The sequence below is a fragment of the Dermochelys coriacea genome, chromosome 3 (genome assembly GCF_009764565.3).
Source record: "Dermochelys coriacea isolate rDerCor1 chromosome 3, rDerCor1.pri.v4, whole genome shotgun sequence".
Classification (NCBI taxonomy): domain Eukaryota; kingdom Metazoa; phylum Chordata; order Testudines; family Dermochelyidae; genus Dermochelys; species Dermochelys coriacea.
In genome coordinates, this window is record NC_050070.1 from 146,895,880 (window position 1) to 146,913,804 (window position 17,925).

Here is a 17,925-nt window from a genome sequence, read left to right on the forward strand (position 1 = left end):
ATGTACATGGCAGAAGGGCATTGCTGGCACATGATGGCATATATCACATTGTTCATCGTTAACTGCTGGAAATGGCCCACCTTGATTATCACCACAAAAGGTTTTCTTCCTTCTCTCCCCCCCCCCCCCCCGCTGGTAATAGCTCATCTTAAGTGATCACTCTTCTTGCAGTGTGTATGATAAAACCCATTGTTTCATGTTCTCTGTGTGTGTATATAAATCTCCCCGCTGTATTTTCCACCTAGTGCATCCGATGAAGTGAGCTGTAGCTCATGAAAGCTTATGCTCAGATAAATTTGTTAGTCTCTAAGGTGCCACAAATACTCCTTTTCTTTTTGTAAATATACTGTAAATCAAAATAAATTTACTAGAGTTCTCAGCAGTCATTACTGAGAATCAGCAATGTACAAGGAGAAGTAGTTATATAGATTTGAGTTTGATATGACAGACCACTCAAGAGTTGTCTTCACTGCAACAGTCAGTACACTAGAGCTAGCCTAGCTCAAGGGAGAGTGAATGACCACACTGGAGCAACATGGAGCAATTGGATTAGCAGCTGATGAGTTGTAATTTTAGCGGCTGCATCCTCAGGGTATTCCTATCTCCAACATCAGCAGCACTGGAGCATCAGCCTACACCCCCTAACAAGCTAGGTACACAAACTTTTTAGGGATGTAAAAATTTAACTGGTTAACTGATAAACATCAGTCTTACTGGTTTCAGTTAATGATTAAACTCCACTGCCGGGTCTGAGTCCACTGCTGCCCTGTGCGGAGGGGGGGGGTCCCTGGGTGCGGGGGCCGGCAGCAGGGGCCCTCCATAAAACATGGGGGTGCTGCAGCACCCCTAGTTCCCCAGTTAAACATTTAACCATGTTTTAACAGGTTAGACCCCCCCCCCTTCTGGGATGCCACCCAATGTTCTGGGGTTTAACTAAGCCTCTCCTGCTCAATCAGCCTGGGTTCCCTTTCCCTGCTTTGCTGAATTAGGCTCTCTGGCCTCTTGCAGCGCGCGCGCACACACACACACACACAGAGGTACGGCCACACCCCGCTGCAGACAGACTGACATCAGCGCTGTCTGAGAGGACTCCCCCAGCAGTCACGTGCACACCCCTTTTTGGGAGATAAACCCAAAATAATACTGTCTTGTGCTATATTGAAAAATCTGCACAGCGTAAGCTCATAAAAATCCGCCCTCTTCCTCAATGTGAAGAGAGATGTGCACACTTCTTGTCCACCCAGTTAGAAATTGCATAAACTGAGTTTTATTATAAACAAGAAATAAGTATTAACTACACTTAATAAAGGTGGATTTTAAGTGAAAATAAGAGATAACAGACAGAACAAAGCAGATTCCTGAGCAAATGAAATGAAACACTCAAACTAAGCTAGGTTCATTAAAGAAATTGGTTACAGATAGAATTTCTCACCCTAGATATTGTTGCAGGCAGATTACAGAAAGTCTTGAAAGGCAGCTGCACTGGTCTCCCTCTTGAGACCTCAGGTATTATTACTTACAAGGTAGATGCCCTTCCAGCTTGGGTTCTATCCTTTCCCCCTCAGTTCAGTTTCTGCTTCCAGGTGTTTTTCAGTGTCTCTTTGGGTGGGGAGGCAGAGGAGGACCATGATGATGTCACTCCCCTGCCTTATAGAGCTCTTGTGTAAGGCGGGAACCCTTTGTCTTCTAGTGGAAAACCACTGGCATTCCAAAAGGGGAGGGGGGGCATCCAGTACCAGGTGACTCGGACCCATGTTTCTGCATGGCTGTGGCAGCCATTGCTCCTAAACTGTCTCCAGAGTCCACAGGAAGCCTAAGCTCTTTCACAGTCCGTTGTCTCTGCTAATGGCCCATGAGGCCTGTCTAGCTTTTCCATTGTTGTACCTGAAGTGCTGGTTGGGGGAGACACCCAAATTAACACATTTGAAATACAGGTACATAGTTAATATTCCTAACTTCAGATAGAGAAATGATACAGGCATACAAATTGGATAATCACATTCAGTAAATAATAACCTTTCCAATGATATCTTACATAAGCCATCTTGCATAAAGTATATCTGTTATGTCATATTCATATCATAAGCATACTTTCCTAAAGATTATGAAGTGAAACGTGTCAGATGTAACCGATAAAATTTTAATCGGTTACATGGTTACTTTTTTTAACCGCTATTTATATTCCTAGAATATTTAAAACACCACTTAACTCAATCCAGAGATTTGTGTGTGGATGGGAATCAAGTTATGGGCAAAACTTGCATTATAGCATGTGCCAACAGTGCACTGAAAACAAGCCCTGAGTGGTGGTTGGTTCAGTAAAGGACTCAATTGCTTTGGTGAGATATAAACTCATTTTATTATATTAGCTATTGGGCTATTGTAAAACAAACCCAAATATCAACAGCGTCCTCCCCTTACCTGTAGTCCAAAATAAAGTTTTGGAGGAATGTCTAACTTTGGCCAAATCTAAGAGATGAAGAGAAACTGTTAGCGCTCTTCTTTCAAGGCAGTTCAACTATCCGATGTCCATTTTTCCTTTATCGGTCTATCCTTTTCAATATAGTTGTAACTGTGGTAGTCCCAGGATATTAGAGAGGCAAGGTGGGTGAGGGTAATATCTTTTATTGAACCAATGTCTGTTGATGAATTCCTGTTTTCCTTGCCTGGAATTGGGGCTACAGCAAAGATCTTCATGGTCCAGGATAAGATATTAGAAGTGTATGCATACACTCCTCTATTTTTTCACCAACGCAGACATCCGAGAGCAACTGTTTTACCCACAGAGTCCTTGTTTCACCACAAAAATCAAATGTGCTTTTAATTAAGGAATATATCAAGTATTATCTACTTAAAATATTTTAATTAACCTTCTGTAACTTACTTGATTTTATTATTTCTTCCTTTCCCTCCAGTCATTATTTTTCGTCTGTGTATTGTTCCATATCTTTCAGCATCTGTTTTTTCCCTAGGCTGATTGCTCTATAGGTAAAATTTCCCTTGCACTTTTCCCTGTGTTGTGTTCTTTAATGTCATACCCATATTCTCTGTCTTTCCTTGTTTCTGATCATTTTCCTTCCTTCTCTTTTCCTAAATTTCCCCTTCCCACTCTTTTCTTCCCATCATACACTTGTTATTTTTCCCCTCTGATGCTCGCTTATTCATTCTCTCTTCTGTCCCTCTGTTTAGGTAAACTTGACTAATAAAATAGTCAAAACACTTTCTTTTTACTTTTTAAACAAAAGATGTTTTACCTTTTAATTTGAAAATGTTTTGTTTCAAAATTTTAGCTAGATTTTGTTTAAAGAAAAATGTAAAAAGATTTAAAAAAAAGCTGAAAACAGAGGAAAAAATGAAAAAAATTAATTTTGGGTCAACAAAACGCTGCATTTGCCTTGAAAAGGGGAATGGGGGAGAAGTGTCAATTTTTCATTTCAGCAGGAAAAAACACCAAAGACCCAAAATGAAATTCTAAGGATTTTTAGGTTCATCGACTAAACTGAAAAATCAGTTGTATGATCAGCTCTGCAGAATAATTGGGTCTTCTGCCATTCAGAGCTATAGGTCGCAATTCCGACAAATACATACATATGTTAATTTTAGGCATGTGGTTAAATGCTTTGCGGAATAGGAATGCACTTAAACACATGCTTAAGTACTTGGTTGAATTATTATCAGCAGTTTGAACTTCACCTTGAATTAAACACACAGCCACTGCTGAGAAGTGATTACAAGTGTCGTGTGATTAAGTAACTTGGGGTCCATGTGTAGCTGGAACTGCCAATCATTAGTATGTTTGGGAGGGGGCTCTCAGGAGCACTTGTTGAAATTCTGCACAAAAACTGAAGGGAGGGCTGGCAGCTCATCAGTTGGAAGTGACAGAGGAAGGGAGAGACCTGGCTGTGTGGCTTGATTACAGGAAGACTGAGACACCAATCCAATGCGGCTGGTAAAAAGGAAAATGTGATTCTAGGATGAATGAATCAAGGCATTTCCAGTAGAGGGAGAGGACTATGAATGACATTGTACAAGGCATTGGTAAGACCTCATTTGGAATATTGTGTACAGTTCTGATCACCCATGTTTAAAAAAGATGAATTCGGACTGGAACAGGTGCAGAGAAGGATGATCATGGGAATGGAGGGCCTATTTTATGAGACTAAAAGAGATTGGCTTGGTTAGTCTAGCAAAATAAAAGCTGAGAGGGGAGATGATTGCTGTTTATAAATATATGCCAGGAAAGGTGAAAGGTAAATGCCAGGAAAGGTGAAGAGATCTTCAAACTAAAAGACAGTATTGGTACAAGAACAAATGGATATAAACTGTCCATGAACAAATTAAGCTGGAAATTGGAAGGAGGTTTCTAACCATCGGAGGAGTGATGTTCTGGAACAGGCTCCCAATAGGAGTTGTGGGGGCAAACAACTTAATTAGTTTTAAGAGAAAGCTGGACAAACCTATGAGTGCAATTGTATGATGCGGTGGCTTATGGTGGTAGTGGACAGGGCTCAACAGTCTTGGTTCTGGTTTATGTCTTATGTTCCTAAAGCTCATGCTTCAGATTTCATCCGGCCACCAGCAGGGGTCAGGAAGGGATTTCCCACCACCCCCACTGTATTCTGGGAGGGTTTCTTTTATATCCTTTCTCTGAAGCTTCAGGGATAGCCACAGCTGAAGATGGGATGTTAGGCGGGGAGGACCAGGGTTCTGAGATGGCACTGAGCATTCTCTCTGTCAGGTGCGTGGTTGGCTGTTTCTTGCTCACATGCTCAGAGTCTGACTGATTGCCATATGTGAGGTTGAGAAGGAATTTTCCCCTCAGTCAGATTGGCAGTAACTGAGATTTTTTTCACCTTCCTCTGCAGCATGCAAGTGTGGATCATGTGCCAGGATTATGTGGGTATCTCTCATTTAATCAATTCCCTCCCATTGTAGGGGCCTGGAATACTGGTGCACCTTCGTCCTTCCTATTCTCTGCTTGTGGTTCTTAATAGTCTAGTCTCCTGTGGATTGTAATACTTTGGTCTCATTTTGGTGGTTGGGTTTAGTGTGCTGGTGCTGGGTGCTGTTAGTTGTCTGTGATGTACAAGAGACCAAACTAGATAATCTAATCATCCTTTTTGGCCTTCAGTCACAGAGTTTAAGTAGAATGCTAAATCACCACCACTAGATATGACTTATACCTGGAGCTCACATTTGGAGTATACCAGATTGCATCAAGTGTCAGGTATTTCCAAAATAATTTCTTGTGGGAGGATTATACATCCAAGGTCTTCATATGTCAGTATACCTTTCAAGGTATCACCGAGTGGTATATGCCCTATTTCCTTATTTTGAAATATCTCACTTCCCTGCCACATTATGAAAAGGTGTACTTGTGGCACCTTAGAGACTAACAAATTTATTAGAGCATAAGCTTTCGTGAGCTACAGCTCACTTCGTCGGATGCATTTGGTGGAAAAAACAGAGGAGAGATTTATATACACACAGAGAACATGAAACAATGGGTTTATCATACACAGTGTAAGGAGAATGATCACTTAAGATAAGCCATCACCAGCAGCAGGGGGGGAAAAGGAGGAAAACCTTTCATGGTGACAAGCAAGGTGGGCCATTTCCAGCAGTTAACAGGAACGTCTGAGGAACAGTGGGAGGTGGGGTGGGGGGAGAAATAACATGGGGAAATAATTTTACTTTGTGTAATGACTCATCCATTCCCAGTCTCTATTCAAGCCAATGCATCCGATGAAGTGAGCTGTAGCTCACGAAAGCTTATGCTCTAATAAATTTGTTAGTCTCTAAGGTGCCACAAGTACTCCTTTTCTTTTTGCGAATACAGACTAACACGGCTGCTACTCTGAAACCTGCCACATTATGTATCAGTGGATCTCAGATTTTAAGATCTAGCATATGACCTCTAAATCTCAAAACTACTTGCTGTACTACTTTAAGTAGTGTAGATACAGTGGATTCTTATTCTGATAATGTACTTCAAACCAATTTACTTACCATGTTTGTGACATACATATCACCAGTGGTACATGCACCACAGTTTGGGAATTACTGCTCTTGATGTTGTCAAAAAAAGGATAGTTGCTACCAAAAATAAAAGGAAAATCCAGCATTCCTTTTCACACTCCTCTCCATTTTATTTTATTATAAGCAGAAAAAACACTGAAAACAAACTACAAGAAATTCACAGAAATAGCAGCTATCAATTTAGGCAAGAGATTACCAAAATAAGTTATTTAACACACAATTTCTCATGCAAACAACATGCGTTACAGCAATAGAGCCTGAAAGCAAGTCAGATCACAGAAATCCCAGCCCAAAGCCCATCACAGAACTCCAACCATAACCACTTATTTTTTAAAAATCCGTAGAACCAACCAACCCAGAATCTGAATCCTTCTACAACATCAAATGTCATGAACAAGTCTCTGCCATCCCTGTCTATCCTGGCCACAGGAGCCAAGTCAAAAAAAGTTACCCAATCCACTAACTGAGACTATGACAGTTTGTGTTGCTTTTATTACTCACCAGTCAGCACAATCCAGGAACAAAACAATTTTCAACATTTACTAATTCTCTTCAAAATAAATCACATATTGTAATAACCAAAACAACCCAAATAAATATAAAATAGATTCATGGTATCGGGCAGTGTTGTGTGATATTTTCATTCACTAGCATGACCCGTCATAAGTCTCTTGTGGCTTCTTTTCAGCCTATCACTTGTAAAGTATGTAGGGTCATACCTCTTTCATGGAAATACTTCTCATGTCACTTTATCCACTACCATGAATTCACATAATGTATAGGAAATTATATTCCTTGTAACATTTTATATTACATTTTCTGCTAATAAATTTGCTTGTTTTCTGCCATTGCTTTTCTTCCTTCCTTCATTTTTAATTTTCCCTCTATTACTTAGCCTGTCATACCATTTGCTCCATCAAGAAAGAGTTGAGATGAAGTTTTTTCCTACAGCCATTTTCCTCTTTAATGTTTATTAATCCTTCTCTTTCATTCTTTTATGCCAGCTCTCCTTTCCCTTGCCCCTCTTCCTTTTTTCCTTCCTCCTCTCCAAGTTTTCTTCAGTCACTCAATCCTCCACTCAGTCTCTCCCTCTTTTTCTCAACTTCCTCTTTATTCTCTTTACCCCTGTTGCCTCCCCTGCTTTCACCCTACGTTACTCACTTTACTGAGTGTCAGCATACTCCAGTGGAGAAAGGAGGCAGGTGGTACTTTGGGGAGACTAGAGGCTTGAGGGTGGAGGAAGTATGCCAGGGTTCTTTAACTGTTCCTCTCCTATCTCTGAGGAGAATGGCGGACCCAGTCCCCAGCTCCTGTGAAAGTGCTTTGGAATCATATCTTCCTATAGACCAGGGGTGGCCAAAACTTACATGCCCTCTGAGCCGCATATGATAGTCTTCAGAAGTTCGAGAGCCAGAGCACACCTGCTGGGAGCCAGGCCTCGGGGTTTCAGCCCCACTCCTGCTGAAGCCCTGAGCCCTGGCAGGTGCACCCCACAGGGCTGAAGCCCCAAGACCATCCTCCCCGCTGGACAGAAGCTCCTACCCCACCAGTCCACTGCAAGGCAGAGGATCTGAGCTTACCCCCTCCCCCCCCCAAGTCTGGTAGGTAGAGAACGGGAGAGGGGGAGCGGAGGCAGCTTGCGAGCCGCACTTTAATGGTAAAAGAGCGCATGGTTTGGCCACCCCTTCTATAGACCAGAAGAAGGGAAGCTGGAGATCTTCCCTTTTCATCCCTGGAGGTACTGGAAGAGAGAGAGTAGTGTCTCTGATGTGATGGTCTTGTGCTCACCTCCCTCCTAACAGGAGGGTAGAGGCTGAGAGTTTAGGGGGGTCAACCCAGTAGCTCAGAATGCAGAAATGGACCATACTCATCTCTGATGTAACTTCATTTAAATTAATGGAGTTACACCAGGGATTAATTTAACCTTTTGAGCATTACTCTGTGATATTGCCCTCACTCTGCTTGGATAATCTTGTATTTGTTGTCACTGCTGTATGAGCAGCAATAGATGCCTACCTCGGAAGCCTAAGCAAGTGACTACCAACCCATTGCAATCCAACTATAAAGATATTCCAAGCAAAGCACATTGTCTCCTGGTCATAAGGGTGTGCAAAATTGTTTTTATCAGTATTGACATGCCAAACCAAAATTCAGTTTCTGTGTGATTTATGACCAGTGCCTTATGAGTAAATGGAAGTGAATACTGGCTTTCTTGTGGAAGATGCATCTAACCACAGTATACATGATCATTTCACCTTGGTACACCATGCAGAGGCTTCTTTCAAGTGCTCGTGAGGCTAACCCTATTTCTAAGTCTAGGTGAAAGAAAGTAAGAAAAAGAAAGAATAGCTAATAATAATTAAAAAATAAACCCTCTAAAAACAAATCTAATGAAGGTATGCACTATTTTTTTCTAAGCAACATTCTCACCAGGCCACGTATTTTCTGATCATTTTATGCAGAGATACCAGATTCTGTTATGCCACCAGTTAAAACAGGCTCTTGCCTGTCAATGGATGGGCGTCGTCATGAGAAAGAGGAGAGCTGGCATGATGGTTGCCGAGAATGTTATTGTCACAAGGGACGGGAGATGTGTGCCTTGATCACCTGCCCTGTGCCTAATTGTGGCAATCCTACCATACATCCAGGACAATGTTGTCCATTATGTCCAGGTAAAATGTTGTATTCTACATTATATAATAAATCAACCCTGCTCCCACTTGTGTGCAAAATTTCCTCACCCAAAGTTAAAGCACAAGTACAAGTCAAGAGACCAGGTTTTGATGCCCAGCTATACCAGAAACTAACTTGGGTGACTTTTGTTATATTTTCTATGGTTCAGTTTCCCCAGCTGTAAAATAAAAGTATGAATACTTATTTCACATGGCTGTTGTGAGGCTTAATTAATTAATATTTGTAAAAAGTGTTGCAATTCTAAAATATTATGATGTTTCCAATTTATTAGCTGTGATGTCATATGAATATCGTTTGATAAGCTGTTACAAAATCTTCATCATTTTTATTTCGTTAAGAATGAGATTTCATTAATGGTCACCTATTGATGACAGTGTTTCAGTGGGTCTGACGGGAATATTCATTCAATCAGATTTCTTGATTAATTGAATATTCTGATTGCATGTTGCAGAACAGAAATGTTTGCTCCTGTAATGGAAGATTATTGAGTTCTCTTTTTGGATAGGAAGGCTAAGTACAAATAATTGTAGAATTACTATGATTTTTAATTATAACAGAATATACACATTAAAAGTACTTGAAAGATCTTTACTTGTACCCACCATCTAACTTAGTGTAAAACTATTTCATTTTTAGTCTCAATGAAATTGCTCACAGGAGGTTGTTTTATATAATAAGCAATAATTATTACCTTCATAGATATTAATATATCATTAATATCTGAGTTACTGGATGGTAAGTGGCATTGCACAGTAAACGTCAAAGTTGTAATAATGATATTTATAATAATAAAATGCTAAATCGGTAGAAAATAAGTAATAAAAAGGATTCAGGTAATATTTTACTTTATTGTAAGATAAAACAAAAATGAAACAAAACAGGTGTGGAAATTAATATTTAAATTAGTATCTTAATTAGTTAAAACAATGTTTAGTTAAAGCTTATGTTAGTATTAGGGACTTACCTAGTACTGGAATTTAGCTTCTATGACTGAAGCAAAGTCCCCAGGGCTCAAACCTCATCCCCGCTGTGATCGGTATTCTGCTAGTACTCAAGAAGCCTTTTGTGCCCTGAAAAGAGGCATAGCCCTGATGAAAGCTCATTCTGTCACTCCCTCTCCAAGAGGACACAGAAGGTGAGAGAGGCCTGTCTTAAAATTCTTCTTCTAGAGTGCTCTCTGAGAGCCTCCTCAGAACTGCAGAAAAAGGGGCCTACTGGGTCTGAATAGGCATCATCAATCAATACTCCAGTGAGCTGTGTCTCAGCTTGAGCTCCCATGCTCACTCATTGAAGAGACCTAAACCTCCATCTACTGAGGCTAGTAAAACAGCTCAGTTCTTCTCCCCAGTGATTTGAAAGTGATAGGAAGGAACATCATTCCCTCAGTGAGCACAGACCTATGTTGCCCTCCCTGGGACCTAGTGAAATCAAGACATATATCACCTCAGAATATTCAGCCAAAGGCTAGGTCGCAGTCCATATCAGGTCCCTCTGATACCCTGACCAAATATGGTCACAAGCACACAATACTGTCTCAGGAAGTAGCCTGTACTTCACCTGATACTGCTCTCTTGATACTGAGATTGGTGCACATGGTGCAGATGACCCCCGTGCCCATTACTCTGGTGCTGATCTTTGCAGTGCACATGCTCCCAGCATTGACTTTTTCAGCACTGAAGTTCTGTCCATTACTGAGCAATCTTATGGTCACAGTGCAGCCTGAATCTCCATTCCTCTCCTCAGCTGTTAGTGTCCTGTTTCCCAGTACCAATTACCACAGCTGTTACGGTACCAGTAAGCTCTTCAGCGCCAGTGCTGGGGGAAAACTCAAGTTCACCACTAGCACTCCAGATAGGGAAGTCCCACTCTTAGAAGAGGTGTATTCATTTTCTTCCTCCCCTTCAGAGCACAGTAGGGGGAGCACCTACTACTCGCACACCTTGTTCCTATACATATGACCCCTATTTGACATACAGGGAATCTACGAGCTATCACTGCAAATGCAGGCCTCTGGGATCTCGGGGAGAATATTCACCTTGGCATCCACACCCCACGACCCCAGCCTCTTACCTGTTAGTAATATTGGCCCTTGTGAGCCACTTGGGGTATGCATCCAGTGAGGAAGCCTGCTTCTAGTGACCCCCTTGCCTCATTAGAGTTCGCTCTCCCTCTCCTATGAAACTTCATAGCTTGGCTTAAGAGAGGTAGCTGGCATACACTTGCACTGTGTGCCAGGAAGAGCAGGAAAGTGAGAGAGAATTACATGCTGACTGAAGTGCATCCCCTATCCCAGCAGCAATCTCCTCTTCCTCACCAGACCAGACAGTAGAGCTCTTCTCTCCCACTGAGCCATTGCATGGCGCACATTTTAGAAATTCCTGTGGAGTTGTGCGATTTTTTCCTGCACTATTTACTGGACATTCTGCTGTGCCCATTAACAAAGTCCTTTTAGAACCAGGAAAAAAACATGGCAGACCCTAGCATCTGTGGTACCCAAGTCCCTTCCAATGGGTTTGAATATTTTCACACTCACCAAGTTCCTGAGTGTATGGAAGGTCCAAAATTCCAGGACCATCCCCTAAAATTACTCAAAAAATCAAAGATAAAAAAATAGTTTCTTTGGCAGGAAAAATTGCCCATTAGCAAGCCTGCAGATGCACACTGCAAATTACTAGCTGCTCCTGTCAAAGTGTGGTTACTTTAATGGAACAAAGTGTCACAATTTATCGAGAAACTCCCTCAAGAACACAGGGAGGAATTGAAGTCTGTTGTACCTGAGGGACAGTTGGTAGCTCATCCATCACTGAGGTGACATTAGATGCGTTTTACACAAGAGCATGGCCAGTGGCTACCCCCATTGCCACATGCAGGGCTTCATGGCTACAATATTCAGTAATACCGAAGGAGGTTCAGGGAGCAATTGAGGCTCTTGGATTTGAAGTCTGTGACTGCTCCACACAAGAACTGAGGAAGCCCTGAGCTCCCTTAAAAATCAGAGAGGGACTCCACTCTTTGGTTTCAGAGTAGCAGCCGTGTTAGTCTGTATTCGCAAAAAGAAAAGGAGTACTTGTGGCACCTTAGAGATTAACAAATTTATTAGAGCATAAGCTTTCGTGAGCTACAGCTCACTTCATCGGATGCATCCGATGAAGTGAGCTGTAGCTCACGAAAGTTTATGCTCAAATAAATTTGTTAATCTCTAAGGTGTCACAAGTACTCCTTTTCTTTTTCCATTCTTTGGGAGTCCATGTGACAGCCCCTAGGAAAAAGCAGGCCAGGTCACAAAGCTACTCTACACAAAGGCACTCCACTTATTATTACAACCCACAAAGATCATCAGAGTCACCAAGGAAGAAGCAGAGGTTGCAATGCAGAAGGCCTTCAGCTTTTTTCTCCTCTACTACACACCCTGTGTCCACCTTACAGCAGTAAGTTTGATGCCATAATTGAGAGCCCAGTGCATACACTGCTATTGTTAACCCAACAGTCCAAACCCAACGAGCCCGAGTCAATTGGCCTGATCTCTCGGACTCACTGCAAGGCTCTTTTTTTGCTGTGTAGATGTACCCTCAGAATCGTGGGTTTTATGGCCTTGTGCATTACATCACGCAGCATGTCACACTTCACCTACTCTCCTTGCAAGGGTGGTTAAAATCAATGCATCTTCCCAGCAAACATCACATGGACATGAGTGCAGTTCACTCAAGAAGTCCTCTCATCACTAAATTGGTGGAAGGACCCCCTACCAAGGTCTTTGGCCTTTTCTCCACCTCTGCCTACCAAGATGCTGGTGACCGATTCCTACATGCTTTATTGGGGAGCTCACCTAGACACTCATAAGCCTAAGATCTCTGGACTCACAAAGAGACTTCTGCACATAAACATCCTAGAGCTCAGAGTTATTTGTCTAACATGCACAGCATTTCTTCCCATGCTAGGTGGGCTAATAGTTCAGGTAATGACAAACAACACAATAGCATTGTTTTATGTCAGCAGACAGGCAGGTGCATGATCGTCCCCCACCTTTGTGAAGAAACTTTTAGCCTCGGGAACATGTGCATTTGTTACCAAATCACACCACTAGGTCTTTATGACCAGATATACAGAATGTCTTAGCAGACCAGTTCAGCAAGGAATTCACAGGTGACCACGAATGGACTACTGATGACTCAGTCCTGCAAAACATCTTATGTGGGTGGGGATACCCAACCAACAGTAAACTTGTTTGTTTCAGATTAGTACAAGTAATGCTAAATATTCTGTTAAAAGGGGAGATCTGAGCCCAGGTTCCTTGTCCAATGCTCTTCTCATCTCATGGATTCCAGGGATGATGTATGCCTATCCACCGGGTCCTAAAGAAATTCAGACAGGTTTCAGCAGATCATGTTAGCCATATCTTGGCTCAGGCAGTTTTGGTATTGAGACCTAAATGAGCCTGTCAGTTCAGCACCCAGTAACATTACCTGTTTTACTTGATGTGATCTCCCAAAATAAAGGTCAGATCGTATATCCAGACCCTAGCATCATTGTATCTGACAGTGTGGATGCTAGCTGATTAACTATGATCAAAAGAAGCTGTTCAGCTGAAGTCCAGAATATATTGGTGTATAGTAGGAAAGATTCTACTAGACTGACGTATGCAGTCAGATGGAAGCAGGTCCCAATCTGAAAAGGATAGTGTCACTTGTCTCCCATAGAAGCCCCGATGTGTGCTATTCTGAGCTATCTGCTATCCCTAAGCATTCAGGGCTGTTCCTTAAGGTCTATAAGAGTACAGTAAGCAGAAGTATCAGCACATCATCCTTATGTCCAAGGTCATAGCATATTTTCTCATCCTACAAATTGCTAGATTCCTCAAGGGCCTCATTCATGTGTTCCTCAGAGTCTGCCCCTCCCGCCCCTTTCTGGGACCTTAATATAGTTTTAGCCTGGTTAATGGGACTTCATTTTGAGCTCCTAGCAACTTGCTCCACATACTATCTATGAAAACAGCTTTTTTTAGTAGCTATAACATCACCTTGAAGGGTGGGAGAAATTCAGGCCTTCATGGCTGGTCCACCTCACCAGTAATCCATAAAGACAAAGTGGAGCTTGCAGCCCCGCCGCGCAGAGCATTGTGCCGGCGGCGCAGTGAGCTGAGACTGTGGGGAAGGGGGAACAGCAGGGGAGGGGCTGGGGGCTAGCCTCTCGGGCCAGGAGTTCAGGGGCCAGGCAGGAGGGTCCGGTGGACCGTAATTTGCCCACCTCTACTCTAGACCCTACTCTGTTTTTACAAAAAAAGGCTCAAATGTTCATTTAAATCAGATAGTTCACCTGCCACATTTCTTTCCCAAGGCCCACTCCAACTAAAGGCAAGCCAAACTGCACACTGTCGCGTACTTGGGGCTCTCTCATATTACCTTGGCAGAATAAGACGATTCAGGAGTCTTGTAGCATTTGTAGCTAGGATGCAAGAATCAGGCAATATCTACACAAAGCTGGTCTAAATGGGTAACTAATTGTATTAAAACATGGTGTAAATTAGCTAGATTAGATCCACTCATGCAGGTTAGATCCCATTTCACCAGGTCACAGGCAGCTTCTGAGGGGTTTTTTGAGAAGCGTACAAATTTCAGAAATGTACAGGGTAGATACATGGGATCAGTCCCCATTTTTACCCAGCACTGTTCCTTAGTTGTGGCCTCAAGATCTGACACCCACTTTGGTAGAGCTGTGCTGCAGTCACTATTTATGTAAGACGCCTAGCACCCACTTCCTGACTGTGAGGTCACCATTTGCTCATCACCGGCAGTGCAAACAGTGTGGACAACCACACCAAGAGGAAAGGACAATTACTTACACTACAGCAACTGTGGTTCTTCGAGATGTGTTGTGCACAGGGATTCCATGACCCACTCTCCTTCTCCACTGCTGTGGCATCCTGTACCAAATGGATTGTGTTTTGGCAAAGGAGCTGAGGGATGGCTGGGCCTGTTCTGCCTTTTATGCCTTTCAGTTGGTGAGGGGAAGGACATCCAGAGTGTAGGTATGGCCCCAACAGCACTGCTGGCCAAAAGAAACCAGCCTCTTGCACAAGGGACAAGTCTCTAAGAACTACTAAGGGAGGTGTTGTGCAAGTGGCTTTGCTGAAGCCCTATCTGCACTGGAGAAAGGGACAGTTACCGTAGGGTAAGTAACTGTCATTTCCCATGTACTTGATGGCAGGTTGGACCTAGATTCTGGGATACTTGGTAAAAATTCTTGCAAGTCTCTGGCAGTTGCAGATAAATTTTAAAAACGGATGGTTTTATTGTATGAAAATGAATAATACAATCAAATCAGTAGATGTTGCTTTGTTTTTATATTAATTTCAGTTTATATTAGAGTACCCCCATATTTTCAGTTTTTGATATGCTACAGATTTTTGTATGGACAAAGTGTTACTACATCACAGAAGATGTTGGAAGAAAGCAGGTTAGGCAGCTGGGTCAGTTCGGAATTATGGGATAAGCACATTAGCTGAATGCATCTGCCAAAATGGTCACCAGTGAAATAGTTAACAAGATTGAGCCTTACATTGTCAGTTTTAAATTTCAGCATTAACAATTTACAGATATGAATGAGGCAGCTCATCAGAGTTGCTGTTTTTCAGGCTGTTTGCGAATATTATATTGGTTTATGCTCAGTTTCATGTTTTGGTTGTTTTGGCAACCATGAGGAGTAGAAACATATTTCAGAATGAAGGCTTAGATTCTGGAGTACAGTTCTTTGCAAAGGACAGATTCTGTGGCACATTCCACTGCCACAGAAACAGTGCCCTGAACATTGTGAGTTTGTCTCCTTTGATTCTTCGTACTCTCAGCTTGGGGCTAGCTACACACTCTGCCCTGCTGCACACTCTGCTTTTCTTGGAAGGCTGCACATAAGTCAGAATGCAGCAGGGCCACCCACATTTCAACTGCCAATAGTTTACTCCTTTACTGTATCTACATTTTTACATGTTAATGATGAGAATAAACTAAACAGTAGTGTTACAGAACACTGTAGGTTTCAATAGGGAGTCAGAGGAAAGGAGTCATTACATAGCATTGCTGGAGTGTTTTTCAGAGCCCACGAGGCTGAGTAGGAGAGTAATAAGGGTGTCACCCTTCTCTGTGTGTGTGGCAGAAAGGCTTACAAAATGATCAGGTATTCAGGAACCAATTCTAGAGCACATTTGACTAGCCAGGTACTGATTCAGGAACATTATAAGCCTCTTCTTGTCATAATTTTGTAGTAACTCAATTGCAAGAGTTGTTTCCATGCTAAGGGAGTGAGAAACAATATTTGATGTTGAGCAGTGCTACCTGGTTATGCTATTTTGACTATAAGCCCTGAGTAAGTTGCTGTGTATTAGATTGGTTCGCGGTTTTGCAGAATGCCCAGATGTAAAATAGGCAACTTGCTGAGACAAATAGCTTTATTCAGATATGCTATTAGTCATAAGCCATGGATAAAATAAGATAATGCTGATGTAATGCCGTTATGTACCATTACCAGAAGTTCCTACCATTAACTCTTTTCTTGGAGGATGATGTCTTCATGGAAAAATTATTAGCATCCCCAGTGAAGGCAGCTGATATATGGAAATGGGCAAAGACTGATCCTGTGCTATTCCATATGCTCCAATTTTTCTACAGGGCTGGCTTGAAAATTAAATGAAGAGGAAATATCCCCTTCTTGGGATGCAGCTGCTTGTGGGACAGCTGGCATGGGGCTATCTGCAGCATTGCATTGCTTGTGAGCTAATAAACTGACTTATCTTCTGTGTCCAAGTTATTACAATCACCCTGAACACTTTCTGTCCCTTTCACATTTATACTCTTCTTCTTGTAGATATCGCTTCAGCCTCCTTAATCATTTTAGATGTTCTAAGAATTCCTTCCAAATTCCTGATATCAGACTCTAACACCATTTTATGTACAATACCCTCGAGAAGGAATATAGCCTCCCACTTCTGTGCACATAGATCAAATTTGCATTGATATTTTTGGCTTCAGGTTTCCCTGAAAGCTCGTATCTAAATTTCCTGCCTACCAGTACTTAGTATTTATATATAAATCACTGATTTCCATGTTCCATAGCAGAGGCTCTCAATCAGGGGACGCGTTCTGTGTGAGACTGAAGTCTGCCCACCTCTTCTTTGACAAAATTCTAATAATTCAGTAAGACAGAGGGCCATCCAGGCCAAGTTTGAGTGAGTAGCGTAGAGAGCCCAAATGCCAGGCTGTATCCTTCTCACTGTTATAACCAGGCAGGAGGAGAGGGTGTGGCTCCAAGTTTAAGAAAACTGCTAAAGCAGGGTGTGATTCAAAAAAGGTTGAGAACTCCTGTTCTGCAGCTATTTTATTAAGTGTGTCCATGTTTAATTGGTTTCTCAGATATATATATTAGCTAGCACTTTTTGTAAGTGGAGTCTCATATTACTTTTTCTGATGTCTCATTTCTCCCACCTTTTGCCATAATGATACGCATATAATCTCATTTATTTATACAGCTGCTTTCTCAGCTAACTTTACTTGACTTTGTTACTATTGTTCTTATATTATCAATAATAACAGTCAGAAAGTAATATACCTTGGTTGTATTTTATTGAAGATAGTCCCAACATATTTTCATTTGTTTGCCTTTTAATTCTTTTCCTAGATGAATCAATTGTGCAGAAGCCAGAGCTCAGCAGTCCATCTATCTGCCATGCTCCAGGAGGAGAGTACTTTTTAGAAGGAGAGACATGGAATATTGATTCCTGCACGCAGTGTACATGTCATAGTGGACGCGTTCTGTGTGAGACTGAAGTCTGCCCACCTCTTCTTTGTCAAAACCCCATCCGTACACAGGATTCCTGCTGTCCACAGTGCCCAGGTAAGCATGACCTACCAGTTATCAGCATGGGCCTTTCTGGATCGTCTGCAAAATTCTGTGGCAATACGTTGGCAATAAATATTTAGACTTGAATAGAGTCAACTGCTGGTTCTGTGATTGCATACGAGCAATCCCTGTAGCCATCATCCATGACAGTTTCTGGAGAAGGATGTCCAAAACCTTTAGTAGCAATATCTGCTTAAATCATTTGTGAACATTTAAAAAAAATGAATAGATATTGTAAGGAGCAGTGCTATCAATAGCATTCACTTTATGTGAGGGTAAGCACCAGAGGATTGGAAAAGTGCAAAT

At 42.0% G+C, this 17,925-nt stretch overlaps 1 protein-coding gene and 1 long non-coding RNA gene across 2 annotated transcripts in view; one reads left to right on the forward strand and one right to left on the reverse strand.

The window, feature by feature from the left end:
* CRIM1 (cysteine rich transmembrane BMP regulator 1) overlaps positions 1-17,925 on the forward strand; it is a 325,649-nt gene that overhangs the window by 279,236 nt on the left and 28,488 nt on the right. Inside the window, 2 exon segments of the mRNA XM_038396670.2 lie at positions 8,502-8,711; positions 17,398-17,613. Coding sequence (XP_038252598.2) covers positions 8,502-8,711; positions 17,398-17,613 — 426 coding nt within the window.
* Positions 3,151-7,282, reverse strand: LOC122459447. Its single transcript, XR_006280144.1, has 2 exons — positions 5,865-7,282; positions 3,151-5,351 (listed from the first exon to the last, which is right to left on the reverse strand). It is a non-coding gene; the product is annotated as an uncharacterized LOC122459447 (long non-coding RNA).